This window comes from Salvia hispanica, chromosome 1 (assembly GCF_029641045.1).
Source record: "Salvia hispanica isolate PSC_SH4W2 chromosome 1, Shi_PSC_v1, whole genome shotgun sequence".
Taxonomy (NCBI): domain Eukaryota; kingdom Viridiplantae; phylum Streptophyta; class Magnoliopsida; order Lamiales; family Lamiaceae; genus Salvia; species Salvia hispanica.
This window is the reverse complement of record NC_142692.1, coordinates 58,255,409-58,267,998: the sequence shown is the minus strand read 5'-3', so window position 1 is coordinate 58,267,998 and position 12,590 is coordinate 58,255,409. Positions and strand designations below refer to the sequence as shown.

The window sequence follows — 12,590 nt, the reverse complement described above, 5'->3', positions numbered from 1 at the left end:
CATAATTAGTAATAGGTCTCACATTCCACTCACCTTTTTCCACTCACATTTTATTATAAAACTAATATATAAAAGTGGGACCCATATTCCACTATCTTTTTTCACCTACTTTCCTTTGTATTTCTTAAAACACGTGTCGAACTCAATCGGGACTCCTAAAGTGGGACGGAGAGAGTAATATAATTTGCAATCTTCATTGTATTATAATATTGGAAAAAAAATTGCAACGAGAAGCAAACTCAAATAAATTAATGTATGCATTGGATGATTAAAATAACGATATTTATTTTCATCATCATAACCATCAACTATCTACTATATCTCCGTCTTATTCAAGATATTCACCTTTCATTTTTAGTTTGTCTCATTCAAGATGTCCATTTTCTATATTTGAAATAAATATTTTTCTCTCATCTCTCCTCATTAATATATTCAATCACATTTTCCACTTCACTTTATCACATATAACTACTCCACCTAAAACTCCGTGTCATTTATGAATGTGGATATCTTATGTGAGACAGAAGAGCGCAGGAATACATATCAAGTAACAAGGAAAATGAAAAAGGGAACAAAAATTAAAAAATAAAAAAATAAAAAAAGGAATAGCCGATGATCAGCTGTCTCGACTCACAATTGGCGCCGACTGGCCGCCGGTCTCGGGCTCTCGGCACCCTGTCCATGGGCGATTGCTGAAGGATTGGCGGTTTGGGGAGGTGACAGAGGGCTTCTCTTCCGAGCTGATCTCCCGTCGTGTGATCGACTCTCCATAATGAATGTTCTAAGAAAGAGAAGGAAAAAATGGATAAAGTAAGAGAGAGAAATAGAAAAAAATAGTGAAATTAAAGAAATTTTATTTTTAGAAGAAAAGGGAAATACTATTTGAGTTTATTACAAATAGTGGGGAAACTGTATTAATCCCAATTATAAATGTCAATTGAATTCCTAAACTTTCAACCGAACATCTCCTGCTCTCATTTTTTTTTTTTTTTCAAATCACACCCTAATTTACTGGAAAATCCTAATCCCCAAATTGAAAGAACATTGAAGTGGGTTGCATTGGGTTGAGAAAGACAAGAAGAAAATGGAAGGGAGCTCACATCTAAATCAAGTTCCAAGTGAACCTGCTGTGAAGCGTTTCAGGATTCTCTGGCGTGTTTTTCTGCTTTTCAACTTCGGTCTTGGCGGTGAGTTCCATTAGGAAAACTATGGACTTTTTTCTTGCCATTTTTAGTTTAATCAGCGATGATGTGCTGTGATTTATGTTTCAATATCGGAACTATGATTTCAGATGTATAAATTGAGAGTTTGGCTTGGTTGATTTGCTGGTTCTTCGTTTTGAAGAAAATCACGATTCAAATATTGGGTGAACTGCTAAATCAAAGTATTTTTATGACATTTTGTTTAAGCTCAATGATCTTTCAAGTATGGATGCATATCTTTGCCTATCTTGGTGTGTTTGTTGAAATATCAGTCAACAAGAGTTTTAGATAGTTAGTTTTGCTTTTGGAGTGACTGATTTCTATTGGCAGTATACACTGGCTTCACATAAAAAAAATCAAGAACGAGTAATTTTGTAATTTTCCATTTTGTAACTTCCACTGGGCACTTGTCTTGATGAAGAATTCAATTTGAATGGTACCTACGGCCTCATGATTATTGATTCATGAACTAGCGGAGTTGTGATTGTTGAATTATATAGTAGTATATTAGGGATACACAAGTTAGAAGCAACTGCTATGGTGGGGGAGATTGGTAGTTTCATGAGTGTGTTATTCGTAATTATTATTCTTTGCTTCCACTGTACTGTTAAGAAAAGTGAGAGGGTGTGCCATGATTCTTTTTTTTCAACCTTGCAGATATATGAGTTTATAGGACCTGGAGTATTGATAGCTTATATATGGTTGTTAACGAGTTATTATGGTAACTATTGGGGGCAAGCAATCATGTTGGTGCTAGAGCTCCTAGGCTAGTATCACCAGATATTGGGTTGTGTGTCATTATAATATGCTAATAATTATGATAGCTATGAAAAAACTATAGTCAGTCATGAGTCAACTAAGTTTGCATCCTAGAGAGTTATTTAGTTGGATAAAGAAGTTGGACCTTTCTTCTTGTCAGCAAAGGAGTATGTTTTCTGTTACTATCTTATGCTTGTATCATAAATAATTATGTTTAGCGATTTTTGTTTTGACCGGGGAGGCTGAGAGGATATCTGGATAGCATGTTGCCTAAGACTTTGTGGCCTATGAATGATCTGGAATCGAGATAAGAATTAAGGTTAATGATTATGGTTGCATTGTTTTGTTGGTAGCAGCATCAATTCCCAGAGCTAAGGAAAAACAAATTGGTGATGTTTCCGGAATTTCAGAGGTTAAAGAATGCCTGGAAGATCACATTTTTTTACGAAGGGGACTCATGTTTTACATTCTTATAAGACTCTGTGCCATTAAGGAAATGACCCCACAAAAACAAAATGACAACAGTGTGGTTGGAAATAGTTAGATGATTTATCATAGAAGTGATGGAGCTATAGAAGAGACTGCGGCATGAGTGTAATTATTGTGATTTATAACATGAACACTCATGTTTCCGGATGATATACTGATCTAATGTCATTAAATAAAATAACACTTGACCATTACCTCAGACTAACTGGCTTGTTTTGCTTGTCTACTGCAACTGACTCCTCTTGTCAGTCAGATTGTTTTCGTGCAAGTTCCATGTTGTGATCACTTTTCTAGACCAACTTGTTCTCGTGTCTTTGTGCTCTTGATTTTACACTTATACGAAGCCCTTGATGCTCAGAGGGATCTGATATTTATTCATTTTTGTATTTGCAGGGTACATGTTTGCACAGGGTGGTAAGAAAGAAAGAGCGGAGAAAAAAGCCATAGAAGAGCCTCCTCCTGCCCCTCCGACCACAGTGACTGCCCCTGCCCAAGAAGAGCCCATAATCATCACTCCTCCTGTCGAAAGGCCCGTGCCTGTGCGGCCACCGGTTCCCGCGGATCAGCAACGTGAGATCTTCAAGTGGATATTGGAGGAGAAAAGAAAGGTTAAACCTCAAAATCGACAAGAGAAGAAGCGTACTGATGAAGAGAAAGCGATTCTTAAAGAGTTCATCCGTTCAGAGACAGTCCCAAAGATTTGATGTCCAGTGACTAACTTGTTGTGCTTGCTGCTTGTCATTAGATAGACTTTGTAATTTTGTAAGCATTCAAAACATCTTCATCATTTGCATTTGACTTGTAAGAAAATCACAATTTTATTGACCTGAAAAATTGTTTAATTCTTTTGTTAATTGAATGTGTATCCATCAATCGAGAATTGACTGTGTATTTATCATCTGATTTGTTCTTTTTATAACAATTTGCAATTTAACTTCTTTCTTGCTTTTCAACCCATACTTTTGTTTACCATGAGGTTTCCATATTATTAGGAGTAATAGTTGGATGTAGGTATTTAAGATTCCACTATTACATCAGGGGCAGGTGCATTATATGCATATTTGTTAAACAATGATAACATGTCACAAAATTCAAGTTGCAATATGACAAAACAAAAAGGAAATCAGGGGGCAAGCTACTAATCATCTTTGAATTGAATCAATATGGTATGAGAATTGCCACATTAGTGTAATACAAAGTTTGCATATTATTGTGTTATACACAAATTACTAAAAAGTTTTCTTTGATCTACAAGTTACTAGTATATCTACTTTGCATTCCAGTTAATATTAACAAAAGAATATCACTGAAAACTCAAATACTCAGTCCCTACATTTTGACATAGTATGAGTTTTAACGAGTATAATAAGTACTATGAGTTAGCGGAATGCGAAGTCTATTTACCTATAGGGATGAAAACAAGGTGACCACTTCGCAATCACTCATCCCGTGGACGCCAAATTCCCGATGATTATGCTATAACTGGCTCGCGAAAGCCACATAATCGCCATCTCTCACCACCTCAATATCATCAATCTCTGCTCCTTTTTGGTTCAACACTCTCACAAAGGGAGCACCATATCTCTTTACACCAATCTCCTTCAGTTCCTCAAAGCTACGAGGGCGCAACACGAGCTTCCCAGCAACATCTCCCTTCTCCGGGCAGGTGATCGTGACCCGGGCAGCAGGTGCCACCGGGGACAACAATGCATCGTCCCCGGTCTGCGCAGCTGCCCTCATGATCCCAAACAGAGAGTTGTTGTAGTTGCTGGTTCTTCTCCGCCTCGTCGTCGTCCGAGACCTGATCCATGATCCGTCCGCGTGATTCACAGGTAACATGATCGGATCGCTCTTGAATCTCCCCAAGAAACGGGCGCCATTGGGCCGTGCTTTCTCGTCAGCATCGCTCTTGACTCTGTTATACGAGGCGAAGAGCTCCTTGATGTCGTCGTGGCCCTTCTGGTCGGCTAGTTCCCTCGACGTGAGGCCGTTTTCATCCGCGAGGTCCAAGTCAGCGCCTTGGTTGAGGAGAAATTTGACCATTTCAAGGTTGCCTTGACAAACAGCGATGTGAAGCGCTTGGCGGCCATCATGGTTCGGCCAGGTCACGTCCCCATCGCGACAGACGATTTCTTTAAGAAGATCCAAGTCGTTGTTCTCTGCCGCTGTGCAAGAAAACATGCCTATGTCACCAGAGGACAATTTGGCACCGTTGTCGGAGAGTAGCTTGATGACCGGTTTATGGTCCCCGAGCATGGCTTCCCACAGTGGTACACTTCCTTCTGAATCTGTTGAAGAGATTAGATGAGAAGTGGAATTGAGCATTAACAACTTTATATTGACTAATTACCTCTGCAGTTGGGATCAGCCCCAGAGTTGAGCAAAAGAAGCACACAATTTTCATTTCCTTGAGATGCTGCAATGTGCTGAGCATGATGAAGAAAGGTGTTTTAGAGGCGAGCTAAATGAAATTTGGTTAATCAAATCGAAATTGTACTCACCAGAGCTGTTCTTCCGTTATTGTCTGATTCATTTGGATCAATACCTCTCTTCAACAAATGACGCATCAACGATTCGTCTCCTCTAAGTGCTGCAAAACATAGGGTGAGGGGCAGATCCTTTCTTCCGTGTGCAATCATATTCTCGATATCCAACAAAATCCCCTCCATTATCGGGTCCTTCGCTTCCTTCAAATGCTACAAACACCATAGATTTCATTGCTTAAATGTATGTAAGCCAAATGTCATCTAAACTATTGAAGAAACACTCAGTTCTAGTAATTCTTTGTTGTTTCTGTAGTATGTGCAGAAACACATTTGTATGATGAATATCATATCCAATGTAATGTGTGTGTATATATATATATATATACCTGCAAAAGGTTATTCATGATTATTGTCCCATCTCCAACATTGGCTTGAAGAATGTTCAGAAATGTAGTGCGGTTCAGCCGTAATAGCTGAGTTAACTTTTTTGTTCTCACGGTGAACAATTGAGGCCTATAACAAAGTACACCAATCTCGCCACAAAGCTCACCGGTTCGTGCCTCGCCAACAACCTGCATTGTTGTCACAACCAAGATCAGTCTTCTTGTGGGTATAGACATTTATATTCACAAATATATATTGAACCCATTAAACAAACTTACATTTGGAACTCCATTTTTCATGACTATTAGCTCCTGAAAAAGGATAATGAGAAAAAAAAGAAAATAATTTCCACATGTTAAACAAAACATAGTGCATAATGAATGAGAAATTTAGAGATCAACTTTACGGATCCATTTTTTTACCACTGCCCCATTGACCAGAATATAAAAGTCTGTTGGCGCTTCATTCTGCAAGATCACATCTTCATTGGGAGCGAAATATTCCGCCCTCATCTCAGAAACCTATAAAAGAGTGGCATATGAGAGTGATGCAAGTGGTGAAGAAAAAAATGATTAATTAATTCTAAAATGTTATAATGAATTTACCAGCTGAAAGAGCAAGTCATTGGAGACTTCACGAAACAAGTAGACCCTATTAACCAAATGGTGGAAAAGGTAGTGCGAGATACTCGACCTAATTGCCTTTGGAAGTGAATCGAGCGTGTCTTGTCTTTGAAGCCCCTCTGAGTCAGTTCTAAACTTCAACGACAAATGAGATATCATCTGCTCTTGAAGGCGAGAAGGCAGTTGGTTCCTTTGTGCAAAACTCGTAGCAGCTTGAATTGTATCCCTCTATTTTTACATAAAAAAAATTGATTACAAAAATCAGTAATCTGACCCAATACTCATAGAAAACAACTTGATATGTTTCGATTGAAGTGACTTACATAATGTCTGGTCTTACTAGTGCCATGAACCACCAAATTCGTCATATTTCCAATCAAATATGCTGTGAGTCCGAGGTTGAAGAGCATGTAGAAAATGGCAAACATCATCTCTTTTGAATTCACAGCATGCAAGTCTCCATAGCCAACGGTGGAGAGGGTTGTGATGGACCAATACATGGAAGTAACATACCGAAACCATAAACTTAGTTGGCGAAAATCGACTCCAGGAGGCATTGATTTACCAATCCAAGTGTTTGATGGATCGTCATTATGAGTAGCAAGCAAATAATTGAAGCATCCAGCACAATGAACGGAAAAAATAGTAACCTATACACAACAACAAAAGATGTATAGTTCAATAGCTAAATCATTTATTTTAATCAATAAGCTAATGATAAGTGTATACATTATAATATACTTACGCATATCAGCTTTGCACACCTCACCCAAAAGTAGTTAAAACTCTTATTTTTCTCCATTCTGTTTATTTAAGAAGAGAAAGAGATTAATAACAATACATAAGAATCTTATTATGAGATGAGAATATATGGTTTTACCTAGCAAATAGAGCACTAACTCGTCTAAGACGCCAGAGACGAAGCATGTTGAATAAGCCATATTCCTTTAAAGGCCGAGGTGAAACATACCAAACAAGTTCCGAAGGGATTGTGGAAATCACATCAAAGGCCAACCAAGAAGTTGCATATTTCTTTGCAATCTTCTTATGATCGTCAACAAAAAGATATGTGCTTCTGTCCAAGTAAGCTACGAAGAATGTGAGGATGATATCAATTGCGAAGAATCCATTAACAACATTGTCCAAAATAGACATAGGCCTCCTTGGTCTATCAAGAAACCCAAGCTCAAATGGAGACGCCCATGCCGTGTAGATAACCAAAATAACCAGAAACGCTTCCCAAACCCTGTCATATCAATCCAAGCCTAATGTGTTTTCAGTAAAAGAAAATTATTCTTTACATTTTACAAGCTATGTATAAATTTCAAGTTTAAACTACAAAAGCAAAACTACAAATAAAGTTGTTTATGCAAGAAAATGGTCTGTAAAATGCCATATTCCAAGAAAACTGAAACCAAAACCATAAATAATACACCTTCCGTCCCTGGAAAAGTATTAACATTTGGTTCGGACAAGTTTTAATGGATAACTGGTAAAATAAAAGAGAGAGAGAAAAATAAAAAGTTTTTAAAGTATTGTCAGTGGAGAATGGATCTCATAAGTTTTCAAAATTAAAAAGTTCATTTTTTCAGTCGGACTAAAAAGAAAAGAGTTCAAGCCTTTCGGAGTGAGTAGTAAGAGATTTATGAGATTTAAGAGATTTTTCAAAAAAAAAATTGAAATAAAAAATAAATAAAATTAATTTACAGAAATATAACAAATTTTCAAAAAGAATATTTTATTATAATAATATTTTTTTAATAACAATCCAAAATTCTAAAATTTTAACTAATAAAATAACAATATACTACTGGCCCTGAAAATTTGATACAGTTTACTATTTTGGTCCGTCCCTGAAAATTTGATATACTTCACTTTTACCATTTTTTGCAGTGGACCCCATATTCCACTAACTCATTCTTACTCACATTTTATTATAAAACTAATACTTTAAAAGTAGGACCCACGTCCCACCAACTTTTTCAACTCACTTTCTATTATATTTCTTAAAATCCGTGTCGAGTCAAAGTGTAGCAAATTTTGGGGGACGGAGGTAGTACTATTTAACATTAATATTTTAATACAAAATATTACCTTTAAAAATTAGAAAAATTAATTGGAATCATTGGCCCCCACCCGACCATGTAGCTCCGCCGGTAAATAAGAGATTCGACAAGCATGTTTTTTGAAGCATAGTATAATACTATACTAAAAGTGTAGCCAAAAAAGTAAAAAGTTGACAATTCTTTGAAAACGAATAACGCAGAGTTAAATTTTGACCAGAAAAGACATACTAGTTGAATACAAACAAAAGGCAATATTGGGATATATCGCTACAACAATAATCCGAAATTGGGGGAGAAATTTGAGCAACTAGAAATTATTGATCAATAAAAAGTACTCCGTATAGTATTAGTAACATCTACTAAAACTAAATAGAAATTTGTGAATCTTAAAAAATAACATGCATAAAAACAAAGTAGTAGCATGTAGAGAAGGGAACCTATAGCGGCGATCATGAGGAGAGATAACGAAAGAGCCGAGTTTGATTCTGCGATTGCTTCTGGCACCAAGAGCGGGAAGAACTGTGGTGGTGAGGCTGTAATGGCTGCTGCCCTCGTAGGACTGCTGGTCGAAATCGGGCTGTCGGCACGAAGCTCTTCGGCTAAAGAAATTGTCCATTGTTAGTTAGCAACAATTTGTTGTGGTTGTTATATGACTATATGCAATTATGCATAGGCATAGTTCATGGAAATATTATGTAGTATGTATTTATATAGTTGTGACGGCAGGCAGGCAGGCAGTTATGAGCAGATTCAAGGAAAGGTCATTATGACTAAACAAATCAATTTCTTTTATAATGTTCCTACAGCCACATATCTGTTGGTTGGGCTTTTTTTTTTTCTTTAATCTTTTCTTTTTGCATTTTTTGTTCACTTTTCGGAACCCTTGGCCCACAACCTTATAAAATTTTAGTATGTTTTAATTACAGATCGATAATTCCTAATGACCAATTACTATTAATTAAAATTAAATGTTAAAACATTGTACAATGATAAGGGAGAGTTTACATTATTTAGTAAGGTAGATTGAAACTTTAGCTAGGGTTATTATATTTATAAGGCTCTTGATAATTTCAACTTTTTGAGATAACCTACTTACGTACTTCTTATTGAATAATAAATCATTGTACGTATTTAAGTTCATAACACAAATAAAGAAAACAAACAATAAAATGTAATTCAATTGCTGGTAAGATATTTGCTCTAGTTAATAAATACACATTCATGTAATCATGTTGTTCTTTTTTCCATTTTTTCTATCATTCTATTTTTGTTAGTTTTCATCTTTAAGTTTCCATTTTTTATTATTTTTTTTCTTTTTAATTTCTTAAATTTAAGGTGTACTACTATTTTGTGTTGTGCAATTTAAAAGAAAAATATTTTTATGTTATTTGCAAATTTTATTATGTACTCTATCCATCCTCTATTAAATGCTGCAACTATACAAATTTAGAATATCCACAAAACAAAATATTAAATTTTATTTTTACTATTTTAGTAAACAGATCTCAAAATCCAATAATTTATTCGATTCATATTTATTATATAACTTATAAGATTTGTCATTACGAGGGTGTCGAGGGAGGGCCATAGCTATCTAACAATTTTGAAAAAATATAAAAATTTTATTATTATAAAAAATATTCTCTCCATCCCAAGGTAGTTGAGACATTCTTTTGGGCACAAGATTATTTAAGAAATGTTCTCTCCGTTTCACTCAAGATGTCCACTTTTCCATTTTAGTTTGTCCAACTCAAGATGTCCATTTTTCATATTTGAAAATAAATCCATATTTTCTTTCTCCTCATTAAAATATCCAACTATTCTTTTTTTTCTCACTATTTACTACACCTAACAAGTAACAATTCCTCCTAAAATTTAGTGTCATTCAAGAATATGGACATCATAAATGGAACATATGGAATATAAAATTAGAACATTAAACTATATGTTCAGTGAAATCAAAGAAAATTCTATAACTCATGGGTCAAAATTCCAAATTACTTGAAACTAATATATTTATAAGATGTATATATTGTGGATCTTAATTTTTTTATGATTTTCTTGAAGCAATGTCATATTTTACGCATTTCACTCATCTTTTATTATTGAATTAATATATGCTAAAACTAATTAAGAATATTGAATTTTTTTACTTTTTATAATAATTATGATTCACATTGTATTACTTTTCTCACTCATTTTTTTTTATAAAGAGAAATAATTTTTTAAAATTTACTCTTTTATAATGATAAATATATTTCTTAAAATTCGTATTAATAACGGAGAGAATAAAATGCAGTTGTCACTTCACATGCATGTTATCGTGCCATTTGCAAAGTTATAATAGTAGTAATAAGGAAATAGTACCCACCACTTTAGCTCTCCAATTGCCATTTTCTTAGTTTCGCCTACCAATATATGCCATTCTCTATGCTTTTTTTTGTTATTCGTTCTTTTATATAAATTAATTTATAAATTAAGACCGCCTTTCAATATCAGTATTTTTGTTGTTTATATGTCTAACTTCCCGAATCTTATTTCTACAAGTTGTCATGACATGTCTTGTACGTTTTCTCTTTTGCAATTACTCCAAAAATGTATTATATCAGAGTTGAAATAATCGAGGTTTCCAAATGCTACATGTAAATAACAAATGACATTTTCTTGTTACATCGTTTTTGTAAGTTGGAATCCGTGAAACACAAAGGGAAAATGAACTTATATTTTGTTTTAGACTGAATTATATTGTAGCTTCTTGGATAATTTGGTTCTAATGTTTTCGGTCACTGAGTAATTTTATTAGAACTAATTAATTCTTGGACATATGGTATAACAGCACCTCCAGCGGCTCCCTTCCCGTCGCCCTTCGAAGAAGCTTCTGGGAAGGGCGTCGAGGACGTCCGCCGTTGAGGCATGGAGAGGCGGACGCGGACGTCCCCTGAGGACACGGGAAGGGTGGGCAGACATTCGCCATTATGGCAACACGCGAACGTCCGGCGTGGACATCCGCCATTTTAATTGAAAAAAAAAAAAACTCTATATATACGGCTCGTTGCAAACTCTGTATATACAATTTTTTAAAAAACTCTAACGCATGTATTATTGTCGGAAATTAAGACATAAAACAAAAACATATCATACCGTCGGGACCCCCGTTCAGCTAGCAGCAAACTATAGAGATTCAAGGCATAACATGTACTTTTTTTAGTTTAAATATGTATGCTTTTTTTTAAATAAAATCATTGCATTTTCCCCGTCCGATTCCATATCGAAATTTTAATTATGTAACGTAAATTGAATATTTGTGAATTTTTTTTATTGGGGGAAGTCCGCGTGGGAACGGCAATGGGAAGGGCGGATTGTGCAGTGGGAAGTCCTTATGACGTGGCAGGAGGTGTTTTTGGGAAGGGCGACGGGAAGTCCGTCCCATGGAGATGCTCTAACCAAACTGAAGAGACTTTTGCACTATTTTATAGATATTTTTATCCTTTTAGCTATTTTTTTTAAATGAGGACAAAATTATCTATTGCTATATACGGGATTGATCAATTGCTAACTCACTTTCTAGTTGCTAACTACAACTAATTTAATTTTCGTTTTTATTAATTAAATCGAAAAAGATAAAAAAAAAAAAAAAACCTACCAAATTAGAGTTTTGGATGAAAATGTCAATATAGTGTATTTGAAAATATTAACACAATGCTTTGAGAATGTCAACACACTGCTTTAAGAATGACATTCTACATGTATTATATTTACATATTTAAATATACTATGTTGACATTTGTTGATGTACGAAAAAATTGAAAATTTTCAAAAAAAATTCAATTTTTGACATCGGAACATATGCAAGTGAGATCTCGTTAGAATCCTTATGAAATTATCTGTAATTTGATATATGTTGTGCCAAATAAATTTAAATCGAGAATGATATATGCGTTTTAAAGTTATGGGATATTTTTCAAAAGTTAGTTACAAATAATTTGTTGTAAATTGACCTTAATACCCTTATTGACGTTTTTTGTTGATCGTATTGACATTTCAAGGCTGATGATCTAGGCCCTTGATTTGAATATCTAATGGCTATTATTTAATTGTAGATCTAAGGGCTATTATTTAATTGTAGTTAGCAATTAAGTATTGAGTTAGCAATATAACACTCCCCTTGCTATATATATGTATCCACTAATATGGAGTGAGTGTGTTATATTATTAACTCTCTCTTAAATTGCTAACTACAACTAAATGATAGACATTGGATCATTAAATCAAGGTATAAGATCATTCGTCTACAAATATCAATATGATGTAAAAAAAATGTCAATTGGGGTATTAATGTCAATTAACAAAAAGTTTGTTATAACTAACTTTTAAAAATTATCTCCAAACTTTAAATGATTATAACTATCTCAATTTATATTATTTTTTTACACAAAATATATCAAATTAAAGATAATTTTATAAGGATTCTAACGAGATCTCACTTACATGCGTTCCGATGTCAAAATTTGAAGGAAAAAAAATTGAATTTTCGTATTTTTATTGTAGCTGATTAATGTCAACGTACCTATGGTAATATGT

General features: G+C 34.5%; 2 protein-coding genes across 3 annotated transcripts; one reads left to right on the top strand and one right to left on the bottom strand.

The window, feature by feature from the left end:
* The first annotated feature begins 955 nt into the window (after nt 1-955).
* On the top strand, nt 956-3,388 carry LOC125219790 (uncharacterized). The gene is made up of 2 exons (XM_048121857.2): nt 956-1,187; nt 2,844-3,388. Exons 1-2 carry the CDS (start codon nt 1,085-1,087, stop codon nt 3,152-3,154), a joined length of 414 nt encoding a protein of 137 aa, XP_047977814.1. The 5' UTR covers nt 956-1,084; the 3' UTR covers nt 3,155-3,388.
* A 185-nt stretch (nt 3,389-3,573) lies between these two features.
* LOC125220317 (potassium channel AKT1-like) lies at nt 3,574-8,713 on the bottom strand. Of its 2 annotated transcripts, none has more exons than XM_089067168.1 (11): nt 8,447-8,713; nt 6,824-7,189; nt 6,689-6,746; nt 6,267-6,593; nt 5,926-6,171; nt 5,743-5,841; nt 5,599-5,631; nt 5,323-5,508; nt 4,952-5,146; nt 4,801-4,876; nt 3,574-4,738 (listed from the first exon to the last, which is right to left on the bottom strand). In XM_089067168.1, exons 1-11 carry the CDS (start codon nt 8,623-8,625, stop codon nt 3,927-3,929), a joined length of 2,577 nt encoding a protein of 858 aa, XP_088923294.1. In that variant the 5' UTR covers nt 8,626-8,713; the 3' UTR covers nt 3,574-3,926. The 2 variants fall into 2 exon arrangements, with proteins under 2 accessions (XP_088923294.1, XP_088923297.1); XM_089067171.1 differs by having other exon boundaries at nt 6,824-7,208; nt 8,447-8,572.
* Between the last annotated feature and the right edge of the window lie 3,877 nt (nt 8,714-12,590).

Excerpts from the sequence above, each read along its gene's own strand:
- LOC125219790 (XM_048121857.2), top strand. The coding sequence starts at position 1,085 with ATGGAAGGGAGCTCACATCTAAATCAAGTTCCAAGTGAACCTGCTGTG. Across the intron at positions 1,188-2,843 it reads TTTCAACTTCGGTCTTGGCG|GGTACATGTTTGCACAGGGT; the intron begins GTGAGTTCCATT and ends TTGTATTTGCAG.
- LOC125220317 (XM_089067168.1), bottom strand. The coding sequence starts at position 8,625 with ATGGACAATTTCTTTAGCCGAAGAGCTTCGTGCCGACAGCCCGATTTC. Across the intron at positions 5,842-5,925 it reads ATGACTTGCTCTTTCAGCTG|GTTTCTGAGATGAGGGCGGA; the intron begins GTAAATTCATTA and ends ACTCTTTTATAG. Across the intron at positions 5,632-5,742 it reads TTCTGGTCAATGGGGCAGTG|GAGCTAATAGTCATGAAAAA; the intron begins GTAAAAAAATGG and ends ATCCTTTTTCAG.